This window comes from Heptranchias perlo, chromosome 3 (assembly GCF_035084215.1).
Source record: "Heptranchias perlo isolate sHepPer1 chromosome 3, sHepPer1.hap1, whole genome shotgun sequence".
Taxonomy (NCBI): domain Eukaryota; kingdom Metazoa; phylum Chordata; class Chondrichthyes; order Hexanchiformes; family Hexanchidae; genus Heptranchias; species Heptranchias perlo.
In genome coordinates, this window is record NC_090327.1 from 42,519,698 (window position 1) to 42,546,131 (window position 26,434).

General features: G+C 45.2%; 1 protein-coding gene across 3 annotated transcripts in view; it reads left to right on the forward strand.

Annotated features, from left to right (window-relative positions):
- Nucleotides 1–26,434, forward strand: part of rad54b (RAD54 homolog B) — a 166,991-nt gene that overhangs the window by 75,325 nt on the left and 65,232 nt on the right. For all 3 annotated transcript variants that reach the window (XM_067979273.1, XM_067979267.1, XM_067979261.1), the window contains one exon: nt 25,074–25,343. In XM_067979273.1, the coding sequence (XP_067835374.1) occupies nt 25,074–25,343 (270 nt within the window). The remainder of the gene's footprint in view (nt 1–25,073; nt 25,344–26,434) is intronic.

The window sequence follows — 26,434 nt, forward strand, 5'->3', positions numbered from 1 at the left end:
ATGGCAGACTGGTCAGAAAGGTAAAAGCCCATGGGATACAGGGAAATGTGGGGAATTGGATCCAAAATTGGCTCAGTAACAGGAAACAAAGGGTAAAAGTTGATGGATGTCTTTGCAAATGGAAATCTGTTTCCAGTGGTGTGCCACAGGGCACAGTGTTGGGTCGCTTGATGTTTGTGGTATAGATTAATGATTTGGACTTGAATGTAGGGGGCATGATTGGCAAATTTGCAGATGACACAAAAATTGGCTGTGTAATTGATAGTGAAGAGGATAGCTGTAGACTCCAAGAAGAAGAATGAGAGGCGATCTTATTGAAACATATAAGATTGTGAAGGGTCTTGATCGGGTGGATGCAGTAAGGATGTTCCCAAAGATGGGTGAAACTAGAACTAGGGGGCATAATCTTAGAATAAGGGGCTGCTCTTTCAAAACTGAGATGAGGAGAAACTTCTTCACTCAGAGGGTGGTAGGTCTGTGGAATTTGCTGCCCCAGGAAGCTGTGGAAGCTACATCATTAGATAAATTTAAAACAGAAATAGACAGTTTCCTAGAAGTAAAGGGAATTAGGGGTTATGGGGAGCGGGCAGGAAATTGGACATGAAGCTGAGTTCGGATCGGTCAATGCCCTGTGGGTGGCGGAGAGGGCCCAGGGGCTATGTGGCCGGGTCCTGCTCCGACTTCTTGTGTTCTTTAGATTTGTGGTTGGGATCAGATCAGCCATGATCTTATTGAATGGCGGAGCAGGCTCGAGGGGCCGATTGGCCTACTCCTGCTCCAATTTCTTATGTTCTTATGTTCTTAAGATATCAATGGGTTGATGGAGTGGGTGGAAAAATGGCAAATGGAGTTCAACCCCGAGAAGTGTGAGGTAATGCACTTAGGGAGGGCAAACAGTTAAAGGGAATACGCAGTAAACGGGAATATATTGAGAGGGGTAGAGGAAATGAGAGACCTTGGAGTGCATGTGCACAGGTCCCTGAAGGTGGCAGTACAGGTAGATAAGGTTGTGAAGAAGGCATACAGAATGCTCTCCGTTATTAGCCGAGGTATAGAATACAAAACCAGGGATGTAATGATGGAACTGTATAAAATGCTGGTAAGGCCACAGCTGGAGTATTGTGCGCCGTTCTGGTCACCACATTACAGGAGGGACGTAATTGCTCTGGATAGAGTGCAGAGAAGATTTACAAGAATGTTGCCAGGGCTTGAAAATTGCAACTACGAGGAGAAATTGGTTAGACTGGGGTTGTTTTCCTTGGAGCAGAGGAGGCTGAGGGGAGACTTGATTGAGGTGTACAAAATTATGAGGGGCCTCGATCGAGTAGACAGGAGGTACCTATTTCCCCTAGCGGAGAGTTCAAGAGCTAGAGGACATAGAGTTAAGCTGATTGGCGGAAGGATTAGAGGGGACATGAGGAGAAACCTTTTTACCCAGAGGGTGGTGGGTGTGTGGAATTCGCTGCCCGAATTGGTGGAAGAGGCAGGGACCCTCAACTCTTTTAAAAAGTACCTGGACCTGCACCTAAAGTGCTGTAAGCTGCAGGGCTACGGACCGGGTGTTGGCAGGTGGGATTAGAATGGGCACCTGGTTGTTCTTCGAGCCGGCGCGGACACAGTGGGCCGAGTGGCCCCCTTCTGTGCTGTATCTTTTCTATGGCTCTGTGGTAGCTTGAGACTACCCACTCATCCCACTTAAGTACGCTTGTGCATTAAAGAATGACGGTAACAGGGCAGCCGCGTAATAAATAAGTAAACAAACATGAGAAGGAGTGGGAGGAAAAGCCTTTTCCTAGACTTTGTAATTTCTGGCATTTTCCTAACAAAACACTTAATTGTGTGAATGGGTGTTTTTAAATAGTTTTAAGACTTGAAAGAGGTTCATGGTGTCTTAAATTAATGTCAAATGTAAGGAGATCAAAACCAGTCACCCAACAAATTAAATCCTGTATGTTTAAGGTAGATTGAACCTCAGAAGATTTCTTAAAATGTTGTTAGAAAGTTACCATGGTACTGAGGGACTAAAAAGACAAAATTACTTTTTCTCTTGCAAGCACAGGTCAATGGTTAGCTTACCTGTGTCATAGAAAAACACCCAATGGATGTTGATAAATTTTTACGGTTACTTAGTAGAGTGAGTTAAAGCACCAACATGGCATAACACAGTGAAAGGAAATGAGTTTTAAAGTGTGATTCCCCACATAAATTCCTAATCTGAGCTCTGTCATCGATTGTAGATCTCAAGTACAGAGAAGGGAATTGTATCAACAGCAGCATTAGCAGATCCCTGGATCCAGATCTCTCCCTCCCTGCCCCTCTGCGTGGGATATGATTTATGGTCTCAAAAGACTTTTAAAAAAGAATATTAAATTCATTTTATTGGAATTAATCACATAACTATTTTGGAAAAGAAGGATCCAGTAAAATTGCTGTTTTTGATGAGTTCATAAGACACATTGTATATTAAAATTCTGAATCTGATTCACTGTGTTTTCTCAAAATACTGAATTAAAGGGCCACTTTGACATTGTTCTGTCTAAATATTTTGCATGATGTGGAGATGCCGGTGATGGACTGGGGTTGACAATTGTAAACAATTTTACAACACCAAGTTATAGTCCAACAATTTTTATTTGAAATCTACAAGCTTTCGGAGGCTTCCTCCTTCGTCAGGTAAATGTTCAGGAGCTCCTCGAAGCCTACGCATTTATACATATAGAACAATACATGGTGTTTACAGACTGCCCCTGCAACTGCCCGTTGCCAAGGCAATCACCGTGTTCAGACAGAGAGGTGTCACCTACAGAACCCCCGAATACACATTCAACAAAAAAACAAAGAGAGGCAGAAACATCCGGAAGGCAGAGAAAGCCAGCAAATGACCCATTATATTAAAAACAGATAGCTTTTGTTCGCAGGTGGGGTAGCGTGACATGAACCCAAGATCCCGGTTGAGGCCGTCCTCATGGGTGCGGAACTTGGCTATCAATTTCTGCTCGACGATTTTGCTTTACAATGAAGACCACAAACAATAATTGTTCTTTATCCACCATATATTCTGTCATTTTTTTTCCTCTTCCACTCCAGAAAGTTTGATTCCAGGTTTTTGGTTCCACAGACACTAGGCACCTTCTGATACACCTTCCCTTCCCCCTCACAAGTGACCATGAGTGTGAGGAGGCTTTTCACCTGCAAGCCCAATACAATCCTCACCTGATGTCCACACATATCACATCTAGCAGGGCTCACTGGATAGCAGTTGGGAGGAAATATTTCCTTGACTAAGTGGTGTTGATGCCAATAGTAATCTCCCTAACTAATTTTTTTTTTCGTTCACGGGATGTGGGCGTCGCTGGCAAGGCCGGCATTTATTGCCCATCCCAAATTGCCCTCGAGAAGGTGGTGGTGAGCCGCCTTCTTGAACCGCTGCAGTCCGTGTGGTGACAGTTCTCCCACAGTGCTGTTAGGAAGGGAGTTCCAGGATTTTGACCCAGCGACAATGAAGGAACGGCGATATATTTCCAAGTCGGGATGGTGTGTGACTTGGAGGGGAACGTGCAGGTGGTGTTGTTCCCATGCGCCTGCTGCCCTTGTCCTTCTAGGTGGTAGAGGTCGCGGGTTTGGGAGGTGCTGTCGAAGAAGCCTTGGCGAGTTGCTGCAGTGCATCCTGTGGATGGTGCACACTGCAGCCACAGTGCGCCGGTGGTGAAGGGAGTGAATGTTTAGGGTGGTGGATGGGGTGCCAATCAAGCGGGCTGCTTTATCTTGGATGGTGTCGAGCTTCTTGAGTGTTGTTGGAGCTGCACTCATCCAGGCAAGTGGAGAGTATTCCATCACACTCCTGACTTGTGCCTTGTAGATGGTGGAAAGGCTTTGGGGAGTCAGGAGGTGAGTCACTCGCCGCAGAATACCCAGCCTCTGACCTGCTCTCGTAGCCACAGTATTTATATGGCTGGTCCAGTTAAGTTTCTGGTCAATGGTGACCCCCAGGATGTTGATGGTGGGGGATTCGGCGATGGTAATGCCGTTGAATGTCAAGGGGAGGTGGTTAGACTCTCTCTTGTTGGAGATGGTCATTGCCTGGCACTTATCTGGCGCGAATGTTACTTGCCACTTATGAGCCCAAGCCTGGATGTTGTCCAGGCCTTGCTGCATGCAGGCTCGGACTGCTTCATTATCTGAGGGGTTGCGAATGGAACTGAACACTGTGCAGTCATCAGCGAACATCCCCATTTCTGACCTTATGATGGAGGGAAGGTCATTGATGAAGCAGCTGAAGATGGTTGGGCCTAGGACACTGCCTGATCACAGCACTGATGTGGAGATGCCGGTGATGGACTGGGGTTGACAATTGTAAACAATTTTACAACACCAAGTTATAGTCCAGCAATTTTATTTTAAATTCACAAGCTTTCGGAGGCTACCTCCTTCCTCAGGTGAACGATGTGGAAATGAAATCCTCGAAATGAAGTCGCATTTATAATTCACAGAACAATGCTTGGTGATTACAGACAGTTTTTTCAACTGCCCGTTGCCAAGGCAATCAGTGTGCAGACAGACAGGTGTTACCTGCCAGGTCTCAGAATATACAAATCACCAAAAAAAACAACAAACAAAAAAAAACAGAGATAGAGAGGTAGAAACATAGAAAAGACAGCAACTGACCCGTTATATTAAAAACAGATAACATTTGTTCGCTGGTGGGGTAACGTGTAGCGTGACATGAACCCAAGATCCCGGTTGAGGCCGTCCTCATGGGTGCGGAACTTGGCTATCAATTTCTGCTCGACGATTTTGCGTTGTCGTGTGTCTCGAAGGCCGCCTTGGAGTACGCTTACCCGAAGGTTGGTGGATGAATGTCCTTGACTGCTGAAGTGTTCCCCGACTGGGAGGGAACCCTCCTGTTTGGCCATTGTTGCGGGGTGTCCGTTCATCCGTTGTCGCAGTGTCTGCATGGTCTCGCCAATGTACCATGCTCTGGGGCATCCTTTCCTGCAACGTATGAGGTAGACAACGTTGGCCGAGTCACAGGAGTATGAACCATGCACCTGGTGGGTGGTGTCCTCTCGTGTGATGGTGGTATCTGTGTCGATGATCTGGCATGTCTTGCAGAGGTTACCGCGGCAGGGTTGTGTGGTGTCGTGGACGCTGTTCTCTTGAAAGCTAGGTAATTTGCTGCGAACGATGGTCTGTTTGAGGTTGGGTGGCTGTTTAAAGGCGAGTAGTGGAGGTGTGGGGATGGCCATAGCGAGGTGTTCGTCGTCATTGATGACATGTTGAAGGCTGCGGAGAACATGGCGTAGTTTCTCCGCTCCGGGGAAGTACTGGACGACAAAGGGTACTCTGTTGGTTGCGTCCCGTGTTAGTCTCCTGAGGAGGTCTATGCGATTTTTTGCTGTGGCCCGTCGGAACTGTCGATCGATGAGTCGAGCGTCATATCCCGTTCTTACTAGGGCGTCTTTAAGCGTCTGTAGGTGTCCATCGCGTTCCTCCTCGTCTGAGCAGACCCTGTGTATTCGCAGGGCCTGTCCATAGGGGATGGCCTCTTTGACGTGGTTAGGGTGGAAGCTGGAAAAGTGGAGCATCGTGAGGTTGTCCGTGGGCTTGCGGTAGAGTGAGGTGCTGAGGTGCCCGTCTTTGATGGAGATTCGTGTGTCCAAGAAAGAAACTGATTCTGAGGAGTAGTCCATGGTGAGCTTGATGGTGGGATGGAACTTGTTGATGTTATCGTGTAGTCTCTTCAGTGATTCTTCGCCGTGGGTCCATAGAAAGAAAATGTCATCGATGTATCTGGTGTATAGTATTGGTTGGAGGTCTTGTGCAGTGAAGAAGTCCCGCTCGAACTTGTGCATGAAAATGTTGGCGTATTGGGGTGCGAATTTGGTCCCCATGGCTGTTCCGTGTGTTTGGGTAAAGAACTGGTTATTGAAGGTGAAGACACTGTGATCCAGGATGAAGCGGATGAGTTGTAGGATGGCGTCCGGAGATTGGCTGTTGTTGGTGTTGAGTATTGATGCTGTCGCAGCGATGCCGTCATCGTGGGGGATACTGGTGTATAGTGCCGAGACGTCCATCGTGGTGAGAAGTGTTCCTGGTTCAACTGGTCCGTGGGTACTGAGTTTTTGTAGGAAGTCTGTAGTGTCGCGACAGAAGCTGGGGGTTCCCTGTACGATGGGTTTCAGGATGCCCTCGATGTATCCAGAGAGGTTCTCACACAGGGTTCCGTTGCCTGATACGATAGGACGTCCGGGTGTGTTGGCTTTGTGTATCTTTGGGAGGCAGTAGAAGTCTCCCACGCGGGGAGTACGTGGGATGAGAGTGCGTAGGATGCTTTGAAGGTCTGGATCGAAGGTCTTGATCAGTTTGTTGAGCTGGTGGGTGTGTTCTTTGGTCGGGTCTGCGGGTAACCGTCTGTAGTGTTCCTGGTTGTCCAGTTGTCGGTATGCTTCTTTGCAATAGTCCGTTCTGTTCTGTATGACTATGGCTCCTCCTTTGTCCGCTGGTTTGATGACGATGTTGCAGTTGGTCTTGAGAGCGTTGATGGCGTTGCGTTGTGCTCGGGTGACATTCTGGACTGTCTTCTGAGTGCGGCTGATGAATCTGGCATTGACGCATTTCCTGACAGCTTGAGCATACATGTCCAGCTGAGGGCAGCGACCCTCTGGAGGAGTCCAGTTTGACTCTTTCCTCTTCGGTTGCTGTACCGCGGATCCCTCTGTCTGCTGTTCCGGATCATTGATTGTCTCATTGGGTTCGCTGCTGAAATTTTGTGGTTTGTGGTAGAATTCCCGGAGCCTCATTCTCCTGATGAATTCCTCTGTGTCTGCTGCGAGACTAGTGGGGTCCATTTTGGTAGTGGGGCAGAAATTGAGCCCTCGGCTGAGAACTTCGATTTCGTCTGGTTGAAGGGTGTGGTCGGACAAATTGACGATAGACTTCCCTGTGGTTGCAACCGTGGTACCAGGGGAAGCTTGGTCGATGCTGGTGGTGATGCCGAGTTTCTCAAGCTTCCTGCTCTTGGTTTTCATGTAGGCAGCGTAGTTCCGTTGCCTCGTCTGTTTGGCGGTATATCGTAGCTGGTCTGCTGTGTCCTGAGTACAGGTTGAGAGTATGGACTCTATCTTGGTTTCGAGGTTGTGGCGTCTGCTGTAGAGTTGGTGTATGAGATGGTTGCGGAGTGTGCGAGTCAGCACTAACTGGGGATTGAAGCTAGAAACTTTCCAGTCAGCATGGCTCAGTCGCTTAATGAGTTGAGCCATCAAGGAACAATATCTCTGCTTTAATTTTTTTGATGTGAGTTCATTCGTATCCAACTCAGAACAGGACCGTTGCTGCGATCTAGTTTTATTAATTGATTTTTTTTTTGTAGACATATTAGTGGAGTTACTATGGTGGGTTGGCCTGCAATAGCATTCTTTAAATTGTAAGTACTGGGCTTACCGATGGCTACGTGGGCATCAGTTGTGTTATACTGAGCCGTAGAAACCAAGAAGATCTCAGGTTTAATCTCCTGTATATGTTGAGTTAGCTTATCTCAAGCAGGGCAGCAGTCTGGTTGCTTTATTGACCTCAGCATACCTGGCCTATAGAAATGAAAAATCAGTTTGACCTCTCTCTCTTTTAGCTCTCCAGTAACCCCTGCTGAAAAGTTCACTCACGGACATGACTGAAGACTGAATTAACACCACTGAATTAGTGAAGGACATTAAAAGAAATAGTTGGAGAAATTACAGGTGTGTTAGTCATAATTTTCACCAATATGACTGATAGGGGAGTGTCTATGTATGTTGTCTACATGGACTTCCAGAAGGCATGTGATAAGGTACTGCACTAGATTATTAGCAAAAATGAGATCGCAGGGAACTGGAGGTAACCTTGTGACATGGGACGGCAATTGGTTGGGAGGTCGGGGACAGAGTATCAGGATATGGGAACATACTCTGATTGGCGGGATGTGACAAGTGGTCTTACCCTGGGATCTGTACTGAATTATTCACCATATATATCAATGACTTGGATGAAGGAATAGGGTTATATATCCAAGTTTGCAGAAGTTAAGAGGCACAATAAGTTGTGTAGACGGTTGCAGGAAGTTGCAATGGGACTTAGACAGACTAAGTTTCTACTTGTAGGAGAGTCCAAAACTAGAGGTAATCAATATAAGGTAATCACTAATAAATCCAGTAGGGAATTCAGGAGAAACCTCTTTACCGAAAGAGTGGTAAGAATGTTGAACGAGCTACCACAAGGAGTAGTTGAGGCAAATAGCATAGATTCATTTAAGGGGAAGTTAGATAAATACTTGAAGGAGAAAGGAATAGAAGGGTATGCTAATAGGGGTGGATGAAGTAGGGAGGGAGGAAGGAGGCTCGTATGAAGCGTAAATGCCAGCATAGACCACTTGGGCCGAATGGCCTGTTTCTGTGCTGTAGACTCGATTTTGAATGGGGGGCGGGATGGCAGCGGGGGTGGGGGGGAGGTCAATGGGCGCCCGGGTAACCCGGCTAATAAAATCCTACCATTCCCCATGCGATCGCAAGTTAATTGGTGGCCCTTTACGTGGCTTCCGGGTTTGCCGTCCGAAAGTTGCCCAGTGGACGGACTGCACACTCACATTGACAGGCTGTCAGCTGGAGCGGCTCTATTTAAAGGGCCATTGCTCCAAAGGCTTCTGCTGCAGCAAACACCAAAAAACACAATACGGAGCAGCACAGGGGCAAGGCTGCTCCAAGGTTAAATGATGCCTCTCTGCAGCAACTACTGGACGGGGTGAGGAGGAGGAGGGAAGTCTTTTGCCTCGTGGACGGAAGGAAGTGCCCTGCCTCTGCCACCATGAAGGCCTGGCTTGAGGTGGCAGAGGAGGTCACCAGCAGGAACAACATGTCCCTCACTTGGGTCCAGTGCAGGAAGCGTTTCAATGACCCAACTAGGTCAGCAAAAGTGAGTACACTTACTGATTCACCTGCATTCTGTGGTGCACATCAACTGACCCCCCCCTCCCTACCCTGACAACTCATTCTGCACTGCTAAGATTATTTCATCACATCACTCCTCATGCCCACTTAAGGCTCATCCTCAACTTACCTGCACTTTCTCAGCACTTCCTCATCTCCCCATTAGTCACCCCACTCACCCCAATCCTCATCCAATGTAATGGCTCTGTCTCATACTCACCCTCTGATGCATCGCTTCCACGGTCAGCCTCACCCAAAACAATGCACTCATCTGACTACTTCAACATCACTCACTCACACGTCCGTACTTTCTCCCTTTCTCGGAGAAGAGAGCTCAGAATGCACACGAGAGGGCGTGGACAGGAGAGGGGCCACAGCAAATAGTGGTCCTCACAGATGTAGATCAGCCGCACCCTTGAGTGCCTGTCTGTCGGGGATGCCGAGACTGGCACCCCACAAACGTCTGGTGACACACTTTAACATTCATCGTACGCAACATGAATTGATCTTAAGAATGCTTGGCATGTTGAACACCTCAGTATGCTCACTGCAACATGACACATCTGTGATGATGCTTAATATTACCTTCTGTTCTCTTACAGGCTTCAATGACCGCAGAGACGGCAGAGGGCGATTCCTCAGGAGCTCCAGGCCTCTGAGGGCGCACCGTCACGTCTTAGCGAGCCATCCACCAGTGCAGATACTCACACCTCAGTGGGTCCTAGCAGTCAATCAGATGGGTTGGCACCTGGTGAGTCACCAAACACAAGTGAGCACGAGCAGACACTGGTGGCAGGGGCAGCTGTGGAGCGTTCGCGTCGGTGGGCACACTCCTCTCCAGGCTCTGCTCAAATGGACGCAGATGCTGAATCCTGGGGGCCACCCTTTAAAAGGAGAATGATCGAGGGACAGCAGCACGTTTGTGAGGTACTGGAACAGGTGCCACGCGCGGTCTCTACAATAGCGCAGAGGATGGAGGAGTCCAACTCCTGCATGAGTGGAATGGTGGCACAGGTACGGAAGGGAATCTCTGAGATAGTGTCGCAGGCACGTGAGCAACTGTTTGAGATAGTGTCGCATGTAACTGCAGAAATATCTGAGATAGTGTCGCAGGTAAGTGCGGGAATGTCTGCAATGGAGAGTCGGCTAGCCTCCGTTGAGCTTCAAGCACAACTCACAAATGAGTCCATTCAGGCCCTGACAATGGCCGTTCGGACTCAGAGTGAACAACATTCTGCCACCTTAAACAGGCTGACAGATACTTTAGAAGTGGGCTTCCAAGGCATCACACATGTCCTCCAATCTGTTGTCCAGCAGGGTGGTAGGAGTGATGTGGGCCTTGCCCAGGAGAGGGATGATGGCAAAAGGGGACATGGAAGCGAGGATGCCACTTAAAGCGCTCCCATGTCTCCCTCGTTGCTCCCCTCTCAACCAGTATCTGCAATGCTGCCTCCTCTCCAGGTGGCCGAGTCAGCCCCTGCACAGGTGCAGGTGGAGCAATCTTTGGACGGGTCCTCAAGGGCTCCAAAACCCTGAGGGCGTAGGCCGAAAGCATCTAAGCAGTCAGGGCATGAACATGAGCAACCTGCCGCTACCTCTGCTGCAGCCACAGGGGATGCACCACGTAAAAGTAGTCATAAGAGAAAGGCTAAGATTTTGTGATCACGAAGGATATGCACAAGGGTGTCTGATAGAATGTCATGTTTTTCATTTATATTTGGTTTTTGTTATATTCACATTAAATGTTATCGTTCTCACCACTACTGCCATGTCTTGCCCATTCTTGACTGGCTTTTGTGATAGCGCCCTTTCATGAGGTTCACCATGAACGGCGACACTTGGTGATACCCATTGGGTCACTTTACAGTGGATGTATGTGTCGTTGCAGGACTGTTTTGTTCAGGGAATTGAGGGGGAGGGGGCTGGTGTTGGCGCCGGCCTTTCCAGGTGGTGTGAGGACTGGACTCTTCACACTTTCTGATGTTAGGAGAACTGTTCACATATGAGTGACTCCCAGGGCTCACAAGCAGCCAGGTGAGCCGCTGCTCTGGCCATGGGTTCGTCCGCCTCCACCTCCTCCTCAACGTGGATGGCAGATGTGGATGAGGCCCCCTCAAGCGGCACCCCTCTTTGTTGTGCAGGACACAACACACTACTATAATGCATCCCACTCTGGTGCGCATTGAAGCGCTCCCCCAGAATGATCATGGCACCTAAATTGTATCTTGAACAGCCCTATAGTGTGCTCAACTGTAGACCTGGTGGTGATGTGGCTGTCGTTGTATTGACGCTGTTGCTCAGTGGTGGGGTTCCGCAGAGGTGTCATGAGCCATGTTTGCAGGGGGTATCCCTTGTCCCCGAGGAGCTAGCCCTTAAGGGAGTTTGGTGCGTGGAAGAGGCCTGGGATGTTGGATTCCCTCAGAATGAAGGACTCGTGGCAGCTGCCAGGGAATCTGGCGCACACGTGAAGGAATCTTTTGTGGTGGTCACAAACGAGTTGAGTGTTGACTGAGTGATACCCCTTTCTGTTGATGAACAGTCTTGGTTCGTGTGGAGGTGCTTGTATTGCTATATGGGTGCGCTCGATTGCACCCTGCACTCGTGGGAAGCCAGCCACAGAGTGGAATCCCACTGCCCTCTCCGTCTGGCTGAGGTCGTCCATGGGGAAGTTGACCTACTGCCAGGCTCTGCGAAACAATCCGTTGGTGACCTGTCTTATGCATTTGTGTGCAGACAACTGAGAGACCCGGCGATGACCCTGGTGGCACCCTGGAATGATCCGGAGGCAAAGAAGTTGAGGGCAGTGGTGACTTTAACAGCGATGGGTAAGGAGATGCCACCAGGTCCAGCGGGAGCAGCTCAGCACGAAGGAGACTGCAGATGTCTTTGACCACTTGGCAACTCACTCTGAACCTCTGTATGCACTGCTCCTCAGAGAGCTCAGGAAGCTGAGCCTCAGTCTGTGCTGCGACGCGCTCCCTCTGCTGTTGCCGTCTGTGCTCTTGTGCAGGTCCCTGTGGCGCAGCACTGGGTTGTGGAGCTCCAAGTGGTGGAAGTGCACACTGTGCCTGGCAAGGATGGTGATGTTGCTCGTCCTCAGATGCAGGGTAAATGCAGCCATGATGCCCCCCCCCCAACCCCCATCCTGATGGTGTCAGTTTGAGGGGGTCCAAAAAGTTAGTAAATATGCGTAAACAGAGGAATTCTGAGTGTTAACCAAGAATTTTCAGCCTAAACACACAGATCTCCCAGCCAAAAGTTTGTCTGAGATACCTGAGTGCTCTGCTGCAATAACTTACCTTTTATCCCCATCTATCAAACAAGCATTTAAATGTCCAACTGGCTGCTGCCTGAAACAAGTCCCCTTGAACTTGGAGTGTTTCCCACAGCACGGGAAACTGCTGAGGTTGTATTGAAATCGCATCCCTGCCTCAGTCTCCACAAAATTAATGACTTTAACAAGATTAACAATATGAATAAGTGGTTTAAGTATTGTCCTGCTGGCTTTAATTGCCGGCGGGACTTCAGGATTCGTGAAGTGCGCGCACATAGCTGCGTCTGTGGCAATCCCGGAAGTTGGCGGGTTGGAGCCGGCTTCTGAACCCACTCAGAATTTTCGCAGCCCCCCCGCTCCCAACGCACCCACAATTTGATTTTAAAATTGAGCCCAATGTAACTCAAAGTAAGTTAGTGGGCAATGGCAGATGGAGTTCAGTGTGGGGAAGTTTGAGGGTATCCACTTTGGATCTGAGAAAGACAAATCGGAATATTTTCGTAATGGTGAGAGATTAGGTGCTGTGGAGGAGCAAAGGGATCTAGGTGTCCACGTACACAAATCACGAAAAGCTATTTCACAGGTACAAAAAATAATCAAAACCGATGGAGCTGCTGTTGTGGATCCATACTGTCAGGAGGATAGTAACAATGCACGCGCACATTTTATGATGAGTTGTGCCATTCATCATGTGACTCCTGCTCTCTGCCGAGCAAGGGCTCGAACCTACACTTGTCAGTTGCCTGAACAACCAGTAACTATCGTCATGGAGGCAGAGGGAAGAGTGAATTGTGTCTCTTTCGAGCCACTTCAGGTTGACATGGCTAATGAAGGAGATTCAAACTGATTCAATATTCCGTGGCTGACTTGGAATCCAATAACTGAACCAGGCAGGTCCTATTGATTAACAATTTGGATGAAGACTCTGTGAAAACTGGAAGATATTAAGGTAAATAGCATTTAAAAAACAAAGGGACGAGGGATGGGAAAACACTTGCACACTTATGCACACTTGCGTGCGTGGGAAAAGAAGTATAATGACCTGCAATGTGCTTAAGTGGAAAACAGAGGATGGTTAAATTATAGAAGTGATATTAGCATGAGGCAATAGGAGGCATGATGAGAGACATGTTAATTTTAAATCTGAGATTGATAGATTTTTTTGTTAACCAAAGGTATTAAGGGATATGGAGCTACGGTGGGTATATGGAGTTAGGTCATAGATCAGCCATGATCTTGTTGAATGGAACAAGCTCGAGGGGCTAAACGGCCTACTCCTGTTCCCATCTTCCTATGACATCAAAGAAGGCATATATAAGACACAAAGAATTGTGAAAAGCTGCAGATGGATGATAAGCAGATAGAAATGGAAGCATGAAAAATATAGCAAAGTGGATCAGGTTCCAGCAGCCCAGGAGCCCGGTAGAAGAAAAAAACAGGTTGGCACCCAAGATTGCAGACCAGCTCACCAGCACGGTGTTCTGACGGAATGATAGCCAAAGTCTGGACAGTCGAAATTTAAAGAAATATGTACTTGCTCCTAATCTGTCCCAGCCTTTTTAAAATTGATTTCTAAAGAATCCTTAAGTCACCTATTACAATGAAATGGACATGCTCTAGGTGACAAGGGGGAACCATCGGAGAGTGTCCATTTGCTGAAGTTGAGGTAGATGCAGCCATATATTTTGAAACAAATTGCACACTTTAAAATAAGAGCTTAGGCTGAGGTTTTGCTAATGTATGTCACTGCAGTGGGTTTGCATCACACTGAATGAATAAATGGGGCATGATTTTAACTTGGAGCCGGGAACCCAGCCCGTCTCTAGATGCTCGTGTGGGGAACCCGGAAGCCAAATGAGTGCATTGCAATCTGCGATCGCAACTCAGTTCAAGGTGAGTATTTGTGCTTCCGGGTTTCCCATTTGCCAGGCAGCCAGATTGACAGGCTGGCTGCCTGTTGGCAGGGAAAGGAGCCGCAAATCAGAGAGTGGGGCGGGAGGAGAGAGAGATTGTTGGCCCTGGAACAAATCGGAGTGGGGGTCGGGATGTGAACGACATTGGGAGGGGGGTCCAGCCAGTATCGGGATTGTGGGGTGGGGGAGAGCCCAGCCAGCATGGGGGTTGGGGGCGAGAGTCCAGCCAGGATTGGGGATGGGGGGGGGTCGGGGGGAGAGCCCAGCCAGCATCAGGATTGGGGGTGGGTGAGTCTAGCCAACATCAGGATCAGGGGTGGGGGGGGGAGAGATCCAGACAGCATCGGGGATTGGTGGGTGGAGGGGTCATGTCGTGCCAGGTGAGCTTGTTGGGCCTGGAAGAAGCACTCCTGCTCCTCTGGGCCCAAAAGCAGTGCAATAAAGGCACTCACCTCATGGATCCGGCCCTTCCCGCCTGCTTTCATCTGACGTGAATCGGAAGCAATGGGAAACCCGAACAAGTACGGTTAAATTCATTTTAGAATCATAGAAAGGTTACAGCACAGAATGTGGCCATTCGGCCCATCGAGTCTGCGCCGGCTCTATGTAAGAGCGATCCAGCTAGTCCCACTACCCCGCCCTTTCTCTGTAGCCCTGCAAGAATAGAATATGAGAGTAAACTAGTGAGAAACATAAAAACAGACTGTAAAAGCTTCTGTAGGTATGTAAAAAGGAAAAGACTGGTGAAGGCAAATGTGGGTCCCTTACAGACAGAGACGGGAGAATTTATAATGGGGAATAAGGAAATGGCAGAGAAATTAAACAAATACTTTGTGTCTGTCTTCATGGAAGAAGACACAAAAAACCTCCCAGAAATACTCGAGAACCAAGGGTCTGGTGAGAATGAGGAACTAAAAGAAATTAGTGTTAGTAAAAAAAATAGTACTAGAGAAATTAATGGGACTGAAAGTCGATAAATCCCAAGGACCTGATGATCTACATCCCAGGGTTTTGAAAGAGGTGGCTATAGAGATAGTCGATGCATTGGTTGTCATCTTCCAAAATTCTATAGATTCTGGAACGGTTCCTGCAGATTGGAGGGTAGCAAATGTAACCCCACTATTTAAGAAAGGAGGGAGAGAGAAAACAGGGAACTACAGACCTGTTAACCTGACACCAGTAGTAGGGAAAATGCAAGAATCTATTATAAAGGATGTGATAAGAGGACATTTAGAAAATAATAATAGGATTTGGCAGAGTTAACATGGATTTATGAAAGGGAAATCATGTTTGACAAACCCATTGGAGTTCTTTGAGGATGTAACTAGTAGAATAGATAAGGGGGAACCAGCGGATGTGGTGTATTTGGATTTTCAGAAGGCTTTCGATAAGGTCCCACACAGGAGGTTGGTGAACAAAGTTAGAGCGCATGGAATTGGGGGTAATATACTGGCATGGACAGAAAACAGAGAGAAGGAATAAACGGGTCTTTTTCAGGTTGGCAGACTGTGATTAGTGGGGTACTGCAGGGATCAGTGCTTGGGCCCCAGCTATTCACAATCTATATCAATGATTTGGATGAGGGGACCAAATATAATATTTCCAAGTTTGCTGATGACTCAAAACTAGGTGGGAATGTGAGTTGTGAGGAGGACGCAAAGAGGCTTCAAGAGGATATAGACAGGCTAAGTGAGTGGGGAAGAACATGGCAGATGGAATATAATGTGGAAAAATGTGAAGTTATCCACTTTGGTAGGAAAAACGGAAATGCAGAATATTTTTTAATTGGTGAGAGATTGGGAAATGTTGATGTTCAAAGGGGGTCCTTGTACATGAGTCACTGAAAGCTAACATGCAGGTGCAGCAAGCAAGTGGGAAGGCAATTGGTATGTTGGCCTTTATTTCAAGAGGATTTGAGTACAGGAGTAAAGATTATACAGGGCCTTGTGAGACTGCACCTGGAGTATTGTGTAGAATTTTGGTCTCCTTACCTAAGAAAAAATATACTTGCCATAGAGGGAGTGCAACGAAGATTCACCAGACTGATTCCTGGGATGGCAGGATTGTCGTATGAGGAGAGATTGAGAGTAGACAAGGCCTGTATTCTCTAGAGTTTAGAAGAATGAGAGGTGATCTCATTGAAACGGACAAAATTCTTACAGGGTTCGACAGGGTAGATGCATGGAGAACAACCCCAGCTTCCCCAGTCTATCCACGTAACTAAAGTCCCTCATCCCTGGAATCATTCTAGTAAATCTCTTCTGCACTCTCTCTAGGGCCTTCACATCTTTCCTAAAGTGTGGTGCCCAGAACTGGACACAATACTCCAGTTGTGGCCGAAACAGTGTTTTATAAAGGTTCATCATGACTTCCATACTTTTGTACTCTATGCCTCTATTTATAAAGCCCAGGATCCCGTATGCTTTTTTAACCGCTTTTTCAACCTGCCCTGCCAACTTCAACAATTTGTGCACATATACCCCCAGATCTCTCTGTTCCTGTACCCCTTTTTGAATTGTGCCCTCTAGTTTATATTGCCTCTCCTCGTTCTTCCTATCGAAATGTATCACTTCGCATTTTTCGGCATTAAATTTCATCTGCCACGTGTCCGCCCATGCCACCAGCCTGTCTATATCCTCCTCACGTTTTACTACCCTTCCAAGTTTTGTGTCATCTGCAAATTTGGAAATTGTGCCCTGTACACCCAAGTCCAAGTCATTAATATATATCAAGAAAAGCAGTGGTCCCAATACCGACCCCTGGGGAACACCACTGTACACCTCCCTCCAGTCTGAGAAGCAACCATGCCCTGTGGAACCATTTTTGACTTGCTCATACAGTAAAACAATAAAAAATATAGCCCTGAAATCTGCTCCTGGTATGGAGAACTTGAACAATGGGGACCAGAGAGCAGGTAGTTGAACTCTGTAATGAACTTATCCATGCAATCTTGATTTTAAAATCGTGAGAGTGTTCTGTTTATATCAGTTTCTAGTAATCTCATTGTCTGTTGGTAAGTATTTGATCAATTTGATTGTTCCACTTTCCATAGACAGGAGTCTGAGCTAATGTCGATTGGCCAGGCAGAGGTTTTTTAAAAACATCACGTTCACTGAAAAGCAAACAGGAAAGGAATTGATCAAATTCCTCAAAAAAAATCATTTCCATTTTTTAGCAACCATTTCTATTCTCCCGTACCTAAATGCCAGCCCTTCCTTCAGTTACCATTACCACCTCTCTATTCCATCCCTTTATTCTTCTACTTAGTCCTCCTATGTGTTACATCTTGTAGCACTTATTACCTGCTCACCTGCTTCATTTGGCTTCCGTACTTCCCCAGCCATGGCCTCAGCCTTCTGTGCCTCATTCCTGGTGGGTGCCCTCCCAGTCATTCCTAGACCTCCAGGAGCTGAGTCTTGCTTCTCCTTCCCTCAAGCCTCTGACTTCCATACCATAAAGGACCTCCCACTGTAGTGGCCCTCGCATGCTCCCTGCCTCTGTCCCACCCTCTCACTCACTCTCAGAATTCAGCCTCACTCCTGTGACATCCCTCTCTGTAAAGCCTTTACCGACCTACTTTCCACTCTCTCCCACACCACCTGACTGCTCCATGTTATTCCCACCTCTGCTCTGAGCTCTTTCATGTGTTAAACTGACCTGTTCAGTATAAATAATGGCAGTTCCATCATTCTACGGTAAGCATGTTACTGCATGACTCAGCTGCTTGCTGTAAGTCAGTTTATTATTTAATGAGCTTTGAGCAGGATTTTATTAAAATTATGTTTTGCACTGGAATATAAGATCACAGTATAATTACAGATGAGGAAGGTCATTCAGCCCATCTTTTATAATGAGAGGAACATTATACTATGTAACACACAATGTATGATAATATAGTTGATCTGGCATTGGTCATGGACAAAATAAAATTACATCTTTATGTAGCTACTTTTTTCCCATTTTCTAATTATTTTTGCGTTTTTGCCGTTGTTCATCTGTGTGCCTGTCTGTCTCGCTATCACATTCTTTTCTATTTGTGGCGTCTATTCTCGCTGTATCTGACTCTTTTTACTTATTTCTGTATAATTTTTCATGCAAGTCTCTCCTCCACTTTATCTCCTTAAGAATGCAGGGATTTGGTATCCTGACAAATAAATGCCAAGGAACCTTGGCGAATCCTTAACCCCCTCGCTTTTCTCCTCATTAAGGAAACATCTGGTACTGCCCCGATTTAGGTCTAGGAATGAATGATGCCTGAATTGGCTTGCCAAATTGTCCTACATTAACCAGTTCAGATTAAATTTAAGTTTCAATCCCCGAGCATACCCACAAGCTGTTGAGTGAATGAATTAGCTCTTTCTTGCCAATGCACTATAAGACTATTTATTGGTTTCAAATCACAACCTAAGTTTAAAATTGTATAAACAAACACTTAATAAATATGAATAGATATAATCACAGTTATCTAGCAGGCTGAATAGTAAACTATTAATGGACAGAGTTAACTTAACAAAATGAGTAGCCAAAGTTACACAGACAATTCAGTTTATCACTATAAATCAGTAATAACAGATGCCGAGCATTAATCATAGCAGTGATCAGAGTTTGAGATTATTACAGTTAATGAGGTTTAGGGCTAAATCCCTAGATAACTGACAAGTTAACAGCTTTGGATAGCCAGTCTATTGGACAAATTACCATTTAGATACTGATGATTAGCGATATTTCAGAGTTTACACGACCTCATCTTTATGAGCAATGTGGGTGTGGTTGAGTCAATCTCTTTCCTTCACTGAGATGCAAGTATTAGCTTCTGGTGCCTCGAGATGATGAGCCTGTTATCGGCCATGGGATTATGTGTTCCACTTGGATTTTTGGTCTTGGCTGAACCCACCTTACACATGAACGACAATTAATCAATAAACAGTCTTATGACCGGTTAACTGACATCTTCCTTGGTGATTTGGCTTAATTTTCAACTTTCTCTGATTTCGGACACTTATAAAGTTAAGTCACACTGTTCTCCGCCTGTAACTGGTTGGTAAAGCCGCACAAACTAACTCGGTATTTTACTCCCTGTTCTTAATACGCTGTAGCTATGAAGGCATCTTTCTTTGTCTGCTGGGTAAAGGTTCTTACAGAATCTAAGCGAATGAACAAAGAGAGAGAAAGCTTGTTCTCTCTACTACTGAACTACTTGTTGAAAAAGATAACTACAGACTGTCTACTGGTTACTACTACTGCAGAGGTGCAAAAGCCCTCTATTTTATATCTTAATTTCAAAGGGAAGTCTCACTACATTCACTTAACCAATCAGAGTGATATATGTGATAGAAGGCCTTGTCTCAGCCCCCCCTCCCAACTTATGACCATCAAACCGAAATAAATGTGGAGACCTGTGACTGTCATTGAGTCACTGGAGCATGGCTTACCTTGAAGGGGACAGACTTTGTGTCTGTGGTTTATGGCCTTCTCCCTGTCTATACTTGCATTTCTCAGAGTTTTTCCACACAAATGGGGGAAATGTGACACCTTCATGTTCCATTAGGTACTATCTAAGTGGTTTTGGTTTTCTAAATGGTTTTTATGACTCCGGTAAGGAATATCTTATGTATACACAAATCTTCCTGGTGTAATTAACTTAGAGGTTTTATGGCTTGATTACCTGGGAACTTCCCTGGTTTGAACTAGCTGAGGTCTTGTGTTAGCTAAAAGCCTTTTCCCAACATTTGCTTCAATAGCTGAATTCTATTTTGGTGGACAGCTTTCAGGCTAAAACAATTCATTTTAAGCACATTTCATGCATTTTACAGGGCATTTCTTCTATGAATCTCAGTGGCATTCTTCGGGCAATTTACTGGACACTTTTCTTACAACCCCCAATTTCTCTTTGTGGCTCTTGTGTATATCCCTTCAGTGATGCACTCAGTATTTATCTTATCTTTTTTGAAGACTAAGATATTCAACATAATGGGCAGTTGTAAGTTGATAAATTGGATCAGGTGAGGAGTGGCTATTAGGGAGCTACTGCAACAGTCATGTGAATAGAAACGGTGAGGCTGGGATGTAGTGGGGCTAGGTCAAGAGGGACTAGGATGCTGTGGTCAAGAGGAAGCGGGGCATTGGGGTTGGTACATGGGAGAGAGCAGATTGTGGCCTGGACAGAAGTGCGGGGATGGGGGGCAAGGCTTGTCCTTTAAATAATCAACGGATATGAGAGCACTGTGATATGGGAACCGTCAGTGGAGTCGTGGTTTTGAGCCTTGGAAGGTTTTAAGGCGTGATTGAGCTATGGGAGCACTCATGAGAAGGAACTGGAGTGTGAAAGTACTCGGATGTGGTGTGAAATGTAGGAGCACTGGGAGGGTGGGAGGCTAGTGTTTAGCAGTACTCAGGGACAGGGCAAAAATAATATTAAAGAGATAGGTCTGGAGACTAATAGGGCTGTGAAGTTTGGATGTCTCGAAGAAGCTGAATGGCAATCAGGGAGAGAATTGAAATTGGGGGCTGGGGTTGCAGAACAGTGATTGGGAGCAAGGCATAGGAGGAATGAAGAGGACTGATTGTGACGCTTTGGAGGAACGAATTGTGTTGTGGGAGGACAGGTGAGATGAGGTCTGGGAGTAGTGAGGGGGACATTGGATTGACATCACTGGTAGGGGGCTGGGAGCAATTGAAGGTGTAGATGGAGCTGTGGGATGTAGGACTGCAAACAGTGGAGGTCACAGGACTTTTGGGTGAAATAGTCTTTCATAGACTTTTACAATGTAAAGTTAAGAACATAAAAAAATAGGAGCAGGAGTAGGCCTACAACCCCTCAAGCCTGCTCTGCCATTCAATAAGATCATGGCTGACCTTATATCTCAACTCCACTTTCCCACCCTATCCCCATATCCCTTGATTCTTTTAGTGTCCAAAAATCTATTGATCTCAGTTTTGAATATACTCAACGACTGAGCGTCCACAGCCTTCTGGGCTAGAGAATTCCAAAGAGTCACAACTCTCTGAGTGAAGACGTTTTTCCTCATCTCAGTCCTAAATGGCTAACCCCTTATCCTGAGACTATGATCCCTAGTTCTAGACTCTCCAGCCAGGGGAAACAGCCTCTCAGCATCAACCCTGACAAGCCCTCTAAGAAGTTTACATGTTTCAATGAGATCGCCTCTCATTCTTCTAAACTCCAGAGAATATAGGCCCAGAGGAAGTAGGGGAAGCTTTATTCTGCATTCAGTACTGCTATACCCAACCTGGGTGTATTTATCACAAGATCACAATTCTCAACTTGGCACAAAAATTCACCAGAAACAATGGCATAATAATTTTAAAATGTAGTTACCGAAATATTGCAATCACAAAAAATAAATACTCCAGATAGTTCTGGCAATTACTATTCGTTCCAATTCCAAAGATTTACTACCTGCATCTGTATTTTATAACTTATATTATATTTAAAAAGGCTTGTCTCTTTTTTTCCAAAAAGCACCAAAGCCAATTGAAATACATTCACTCATTTAGGATACCTTTATTTTTCATTTACACGTATCATTGGATGGGACAAAGCTTCTGTCAACATACTAAATATTACTCCATAGTACCGTTATACTAAAATTAACCAGAACCATAGACTCAATATTGATATGCAATGCGTTAACAGTAGAACTAGTAATGCAAAGCTGATCAGTAACTGCAGAATAACTATTCTGTTCCCTTGACACTTAGTCCATAATACTCTTGGTCTATTTGCAACAATGTTATGACACCATGTACCTGTGTTTTGGCCAGGAGCTCCTCTGTCAAAATAACCCGCTCTGCTAAATTTTATGTACATTGTATTATAAAATTACATACATAGAAAAAAAACACGAACCATCGAAATACAGTTGTATGTGTAAGCCATGAATTTCCAATCTATGAAGTTCAGATCTCTTAGATAGCATTAAAACTAAGTAATCAGAATTATATTTTCATGTCGTGGGAAATCTTTGAAGTCCACAGGCACCTCAAGCACAACAGGCTGTATGAAGCTCTGGTGCATCCAGATTTGTGAGTATTGTGTCCAGTTTTGATTCCGGCGCATGGTGAAGGATATTGAGATTCTGGTGAAGATGAAGAAGATGGCGACCAAGATTATACCTAGCCTTAGAGTTCTTAATTATAAGGATGGGCTCTGAGATTTGGGGTTATTCATTTTGAATGAATGCTGGCTTAGAGGGGGAGATGATTGAGGTTTTTAAAATGACAAAGGAATTCGACTCATTCTGATTAGACAGGTTATTTGAGATGGATAAGGATGGGAGGATTAGAGGTCATGCATGTAAAATCCATAGGCAAAACGTCAGGTTAGATGCCAGGAATTATTTCACTCTCTGAAATTTAACTGCCAAGCGTGGTGGATAAGACATCACTACAGTCTTTTAAAAGAGAACTTGTTAAGTTCCTGAGAGAAAAGGGCATTTTCAGCTATAGAGAGTGAGTTGCTAGTTAGTCATAACTATGAAAAGTTATGAGCTACCACAGACTCCTGGAGTTTGCTTGATTGCCTTAAGGAGTTGGAGATGAATTTCCTAGTGTTTTTCCTTAATTAACACATGGGATTTTTTTCCTCTTTTTTTAACCTCTCCAGGAGATAGCATGGTCAAAAATGGTTGCATCATTGCCTGGATAGGGTAGGCTTGATGTGTCTGGTGATGTTTTCTTGCTTTCTTGTATGTTCGTAGGTATTATTCACACCTTGTGGAAAATGTGTTAATCTTGGGATATGAATGGCTTCCTGCAAACATCTCCCTTTAATAGTTCAGCCATCAGAATAATTGAATTTGACTGCTCCCTAACCTGTTAACCGGTATAAATTAACATTTCAAAACAACCAATCCTAGTCATCAATCGACCTTTCCCATTCCCCCCATACACTTTTTCTCCCCATGCACCATTTTCCTTTCTCTTTTTCTCTCTCTTTCCCTCCCCCCACCCCCCCCCACCATTTCTATCCTGTCACACATATACTGTTCTCACTGTCTCTCCCTTTTGCTCCCTGTCATGCATTTCTCTCTCTCTCCTCCTTATGTACTGGGGACCACAGTTTTAACACCTTTTCCAAAATTTGGATTGAGACACTTGTCAGTTTCTGTGATGTGCTCTGCAGACATTCTCCATGGTAATGAGTGAGTCAACAAGCCAACTGGGAACTGGGTCCTGGGTAAGAGTGCTGGTGTACCATTATAGTCTAAGTTAAATGCAGATTGTCTTCAGCAGTAGACAGAGACAGTGAAACAAAGTTAGACGTACAATGATAATGACAAGAAAAAGCGGAAGCAGAAAGTGTGCAAGACAAACAAAAAAGCGAAAGAGATTTGGTGAGTGGGAAACCAACAGAGAAATTAGACTTTTTTTTTCATTTTTGTCTGTCAACAACACTGCAGTAACAATGAAAGAATGCTGCTTTTTATACTTCTGTAATACAAAATCCTGTTTGCATCTGACCCCACCACCCAATCAGGCGCATTAGCTCTTTGAGGACATTAAATTCCCCTGCCCAACAAGTATGATTTTAGTTTGCTATTTCCATTGACTCCCATTCTACAAAGGACTCAATCCACGTGTAATATTTCATACCTCACTAATTCTACATTTAGGTGAATTGTGTTATATAAAATGCACATGTATAGACCTATAGTATAACGTATGGTGAAAAGTTGATGGTGCAGCTTTCAGGTATTTCAACTTTCAGTGAGGTGGATGTGGGAGAATGCAGACCTACGGTAAGTGCAAAATCAGAATTTATTCCGAGCTATTTGGTTGGATTTTTGTTCATAACAAATACTTAAGACTATTTCTACACATGGATTGGGGGCGGGGGGGGGGGAGTTATTTTGCAGTTTTCTTTTTACTATTTCCAGCCCCTCCTTTCATGTTTTCTTCTACAATTTTCTTCCCTCCTCGCCTGAAAGCACTGATTTCTCCCTGGAGTACAGTTCCTCTGGTGTCAGCAGCCCTCCATTACCTCACCCAAATAACCATTCCTCATGTGTGTGGGCCTAGACAGTGAATGTTGGCAGGCTATTCGACAGGGCAAAGGAGGAGAAGTCACCACAACTGAACCTGATCCTGTCCTCGCCCAAAGTCTATACACATTCACATTTCAATAGGAGTTACTTGACAATGACCAAAAGTAGGAAAGCTGGCTGGATTTTCTCCCTCCCTGGTCACAGGAAAGCATTCCTTCTGTTGCCCTGGTCAGCCAATTGAGATCAGAGAAAGGACTTAATGAGAACATTTTCCCTGGTATGGCTCAGTATCACCCCATACAATACATTTGCCCACTGAACCACTGGGGAAGCACGCTTTCCATTTTCTTTAAAATGTACTTTCACGCCCTCCTTTTATGATCCCTGACAACAGGCATCACTTAGACAACCTGTCCCCTTCTGACACTCTTGCAAATCGAGGTATGCAGTAGCAGCCCAAGATGATTCATCTGCCGTACCTTCCTTTCATAATCTGGGGAAGTGTTTTTCCTATCAACTCTGTGCAGCACGATCGAGTGCAATTCTTCTCATTTTTTCTTTTCAATTATTTTTTATATTTCAGATCCAAACCAAGATAAGCCCAGATTCTTACTGCTATTACCTCCACTGTGATTGGTTGTACAGGGAAGCAGGACTCTAGTCATTAGTTCTGGTCTGCCCGGGCGATGGCCTCACTTTTCCCTCTGCAAAGCAGCAATGAAACTTTCATTATAAATGGTTTTGGGGTGGAACTTGTATTCGATGTGTGTATGTTCGTGTTATTTCTGAAAGGATAGAAAAACTATGCAGAGTTTCTCCTTGGCAAAGTCATTATGTGCTTCAGAGCCTGAGGTCGCATTTCTGATATGAATGTATTTGCTCACCTCAGAGATAGTCTGTAATCTAAAAATATTATGCTTTCATGCAGGTGCCTATCCCCAGCAACAGCTGAAGCCACCTCAACCATTTGTAATACCAAAACAAAGTCATACGCCGCTGCCACTGGTATCACGAAAGCAGACAAGTCCAGCAAACCAGAAAGAACAAAACGTATCCAACTCCCTCACTACGTACTACAGTGTCTTGTGGTGTAAAGCATCAAAAAAGAAACACAAGAAATGGGAGGGGGATGCAATTTTGATTGTCAGAAAGACGTCTGTGGTTCTCAAGGACATAGAGGGCAAAGACATTGGAAAAGGTTAGTACTGTTACATTATTGTTAGAGGTTTTTTTTAACTTATTTCATACTGGGAATTAGGATGTTCTTATTGCAAAAACCTCCAAAATCCTCACTTTGCCCCAAATTATAATGCTGGAAATACCCAACCAAATAACACTACAATAAAGATTATTGCAAATAACAACATGTCCAGGGTTATCCTGTGTATGAATCAATGCATAATATTCAATTTTAATTTTTTTTTAAATTGACAGTTATGTCAAGGTATAATCAGGAAGTAGTGATTAGGTGACACGAATCTTGGATTTGAAAAGCCTGTAGATTGTATGAGGAAGAAAAGACAGAGGTAAAAAGCTCCACAGTTTTGGGAAAGAATGAGAGTGTAGGAGACTGTCCGAAAAGTCTCACTTTTAAAACAGTAAGAATACAGGGAGGAGGAAGAGTATATCGGATGGATTGTTTGGAGTGTAGGAAGAACAAGAAAGGAAAGTTCAGACGAGCAGTGACTATTTCAATATCAATAAATGGACCAGAAATATTGCAATAGAGGAACCTAAAGTTTTTCTTGTACCTTAACATGAGAGGTGTCAGACATGGGAACAGTATTCAAGTCTTGGATGGACATAGCTCAGTTGGTAAAGACGGTTTGTAACAGCCATGCAGACCAGAGGTTCATGGTTTGATTCACAATCTATACTCAGTTAGTTGATGTCAGCTGGGGTGACAGTTGGGTGCTCAGTGCTCCTGGGCTAGTAAGGGGAAAATCCCTCTCTTGATCACAATCCAGTAACTTGTGCTCAAAAGTGGGCTTAGCCGCAATGTGTGTGGTGTGTACAATGGGCTTAGCAGCAATGCTCCCATGATAAAATAGCCTACAAGCACTCATGGGCACGCAAATGGTCATTTTTGTGAGGTGCTAGTGGGTGCTTTTGGAGCCAAAGAGTCAGCACATTCAGGAGAGGAGATGAAAGAAAAATAGCCTAAAAACCAAAGTCATAAGCAGACTTGGAGTTTGTAGAGAGTTAAGAATTATCAATTATAGAATCATAGAATCATAGAAGTTTACAACATGGAAACAGGCCCTTCGGCCCAACATGTCCATGTCGCCC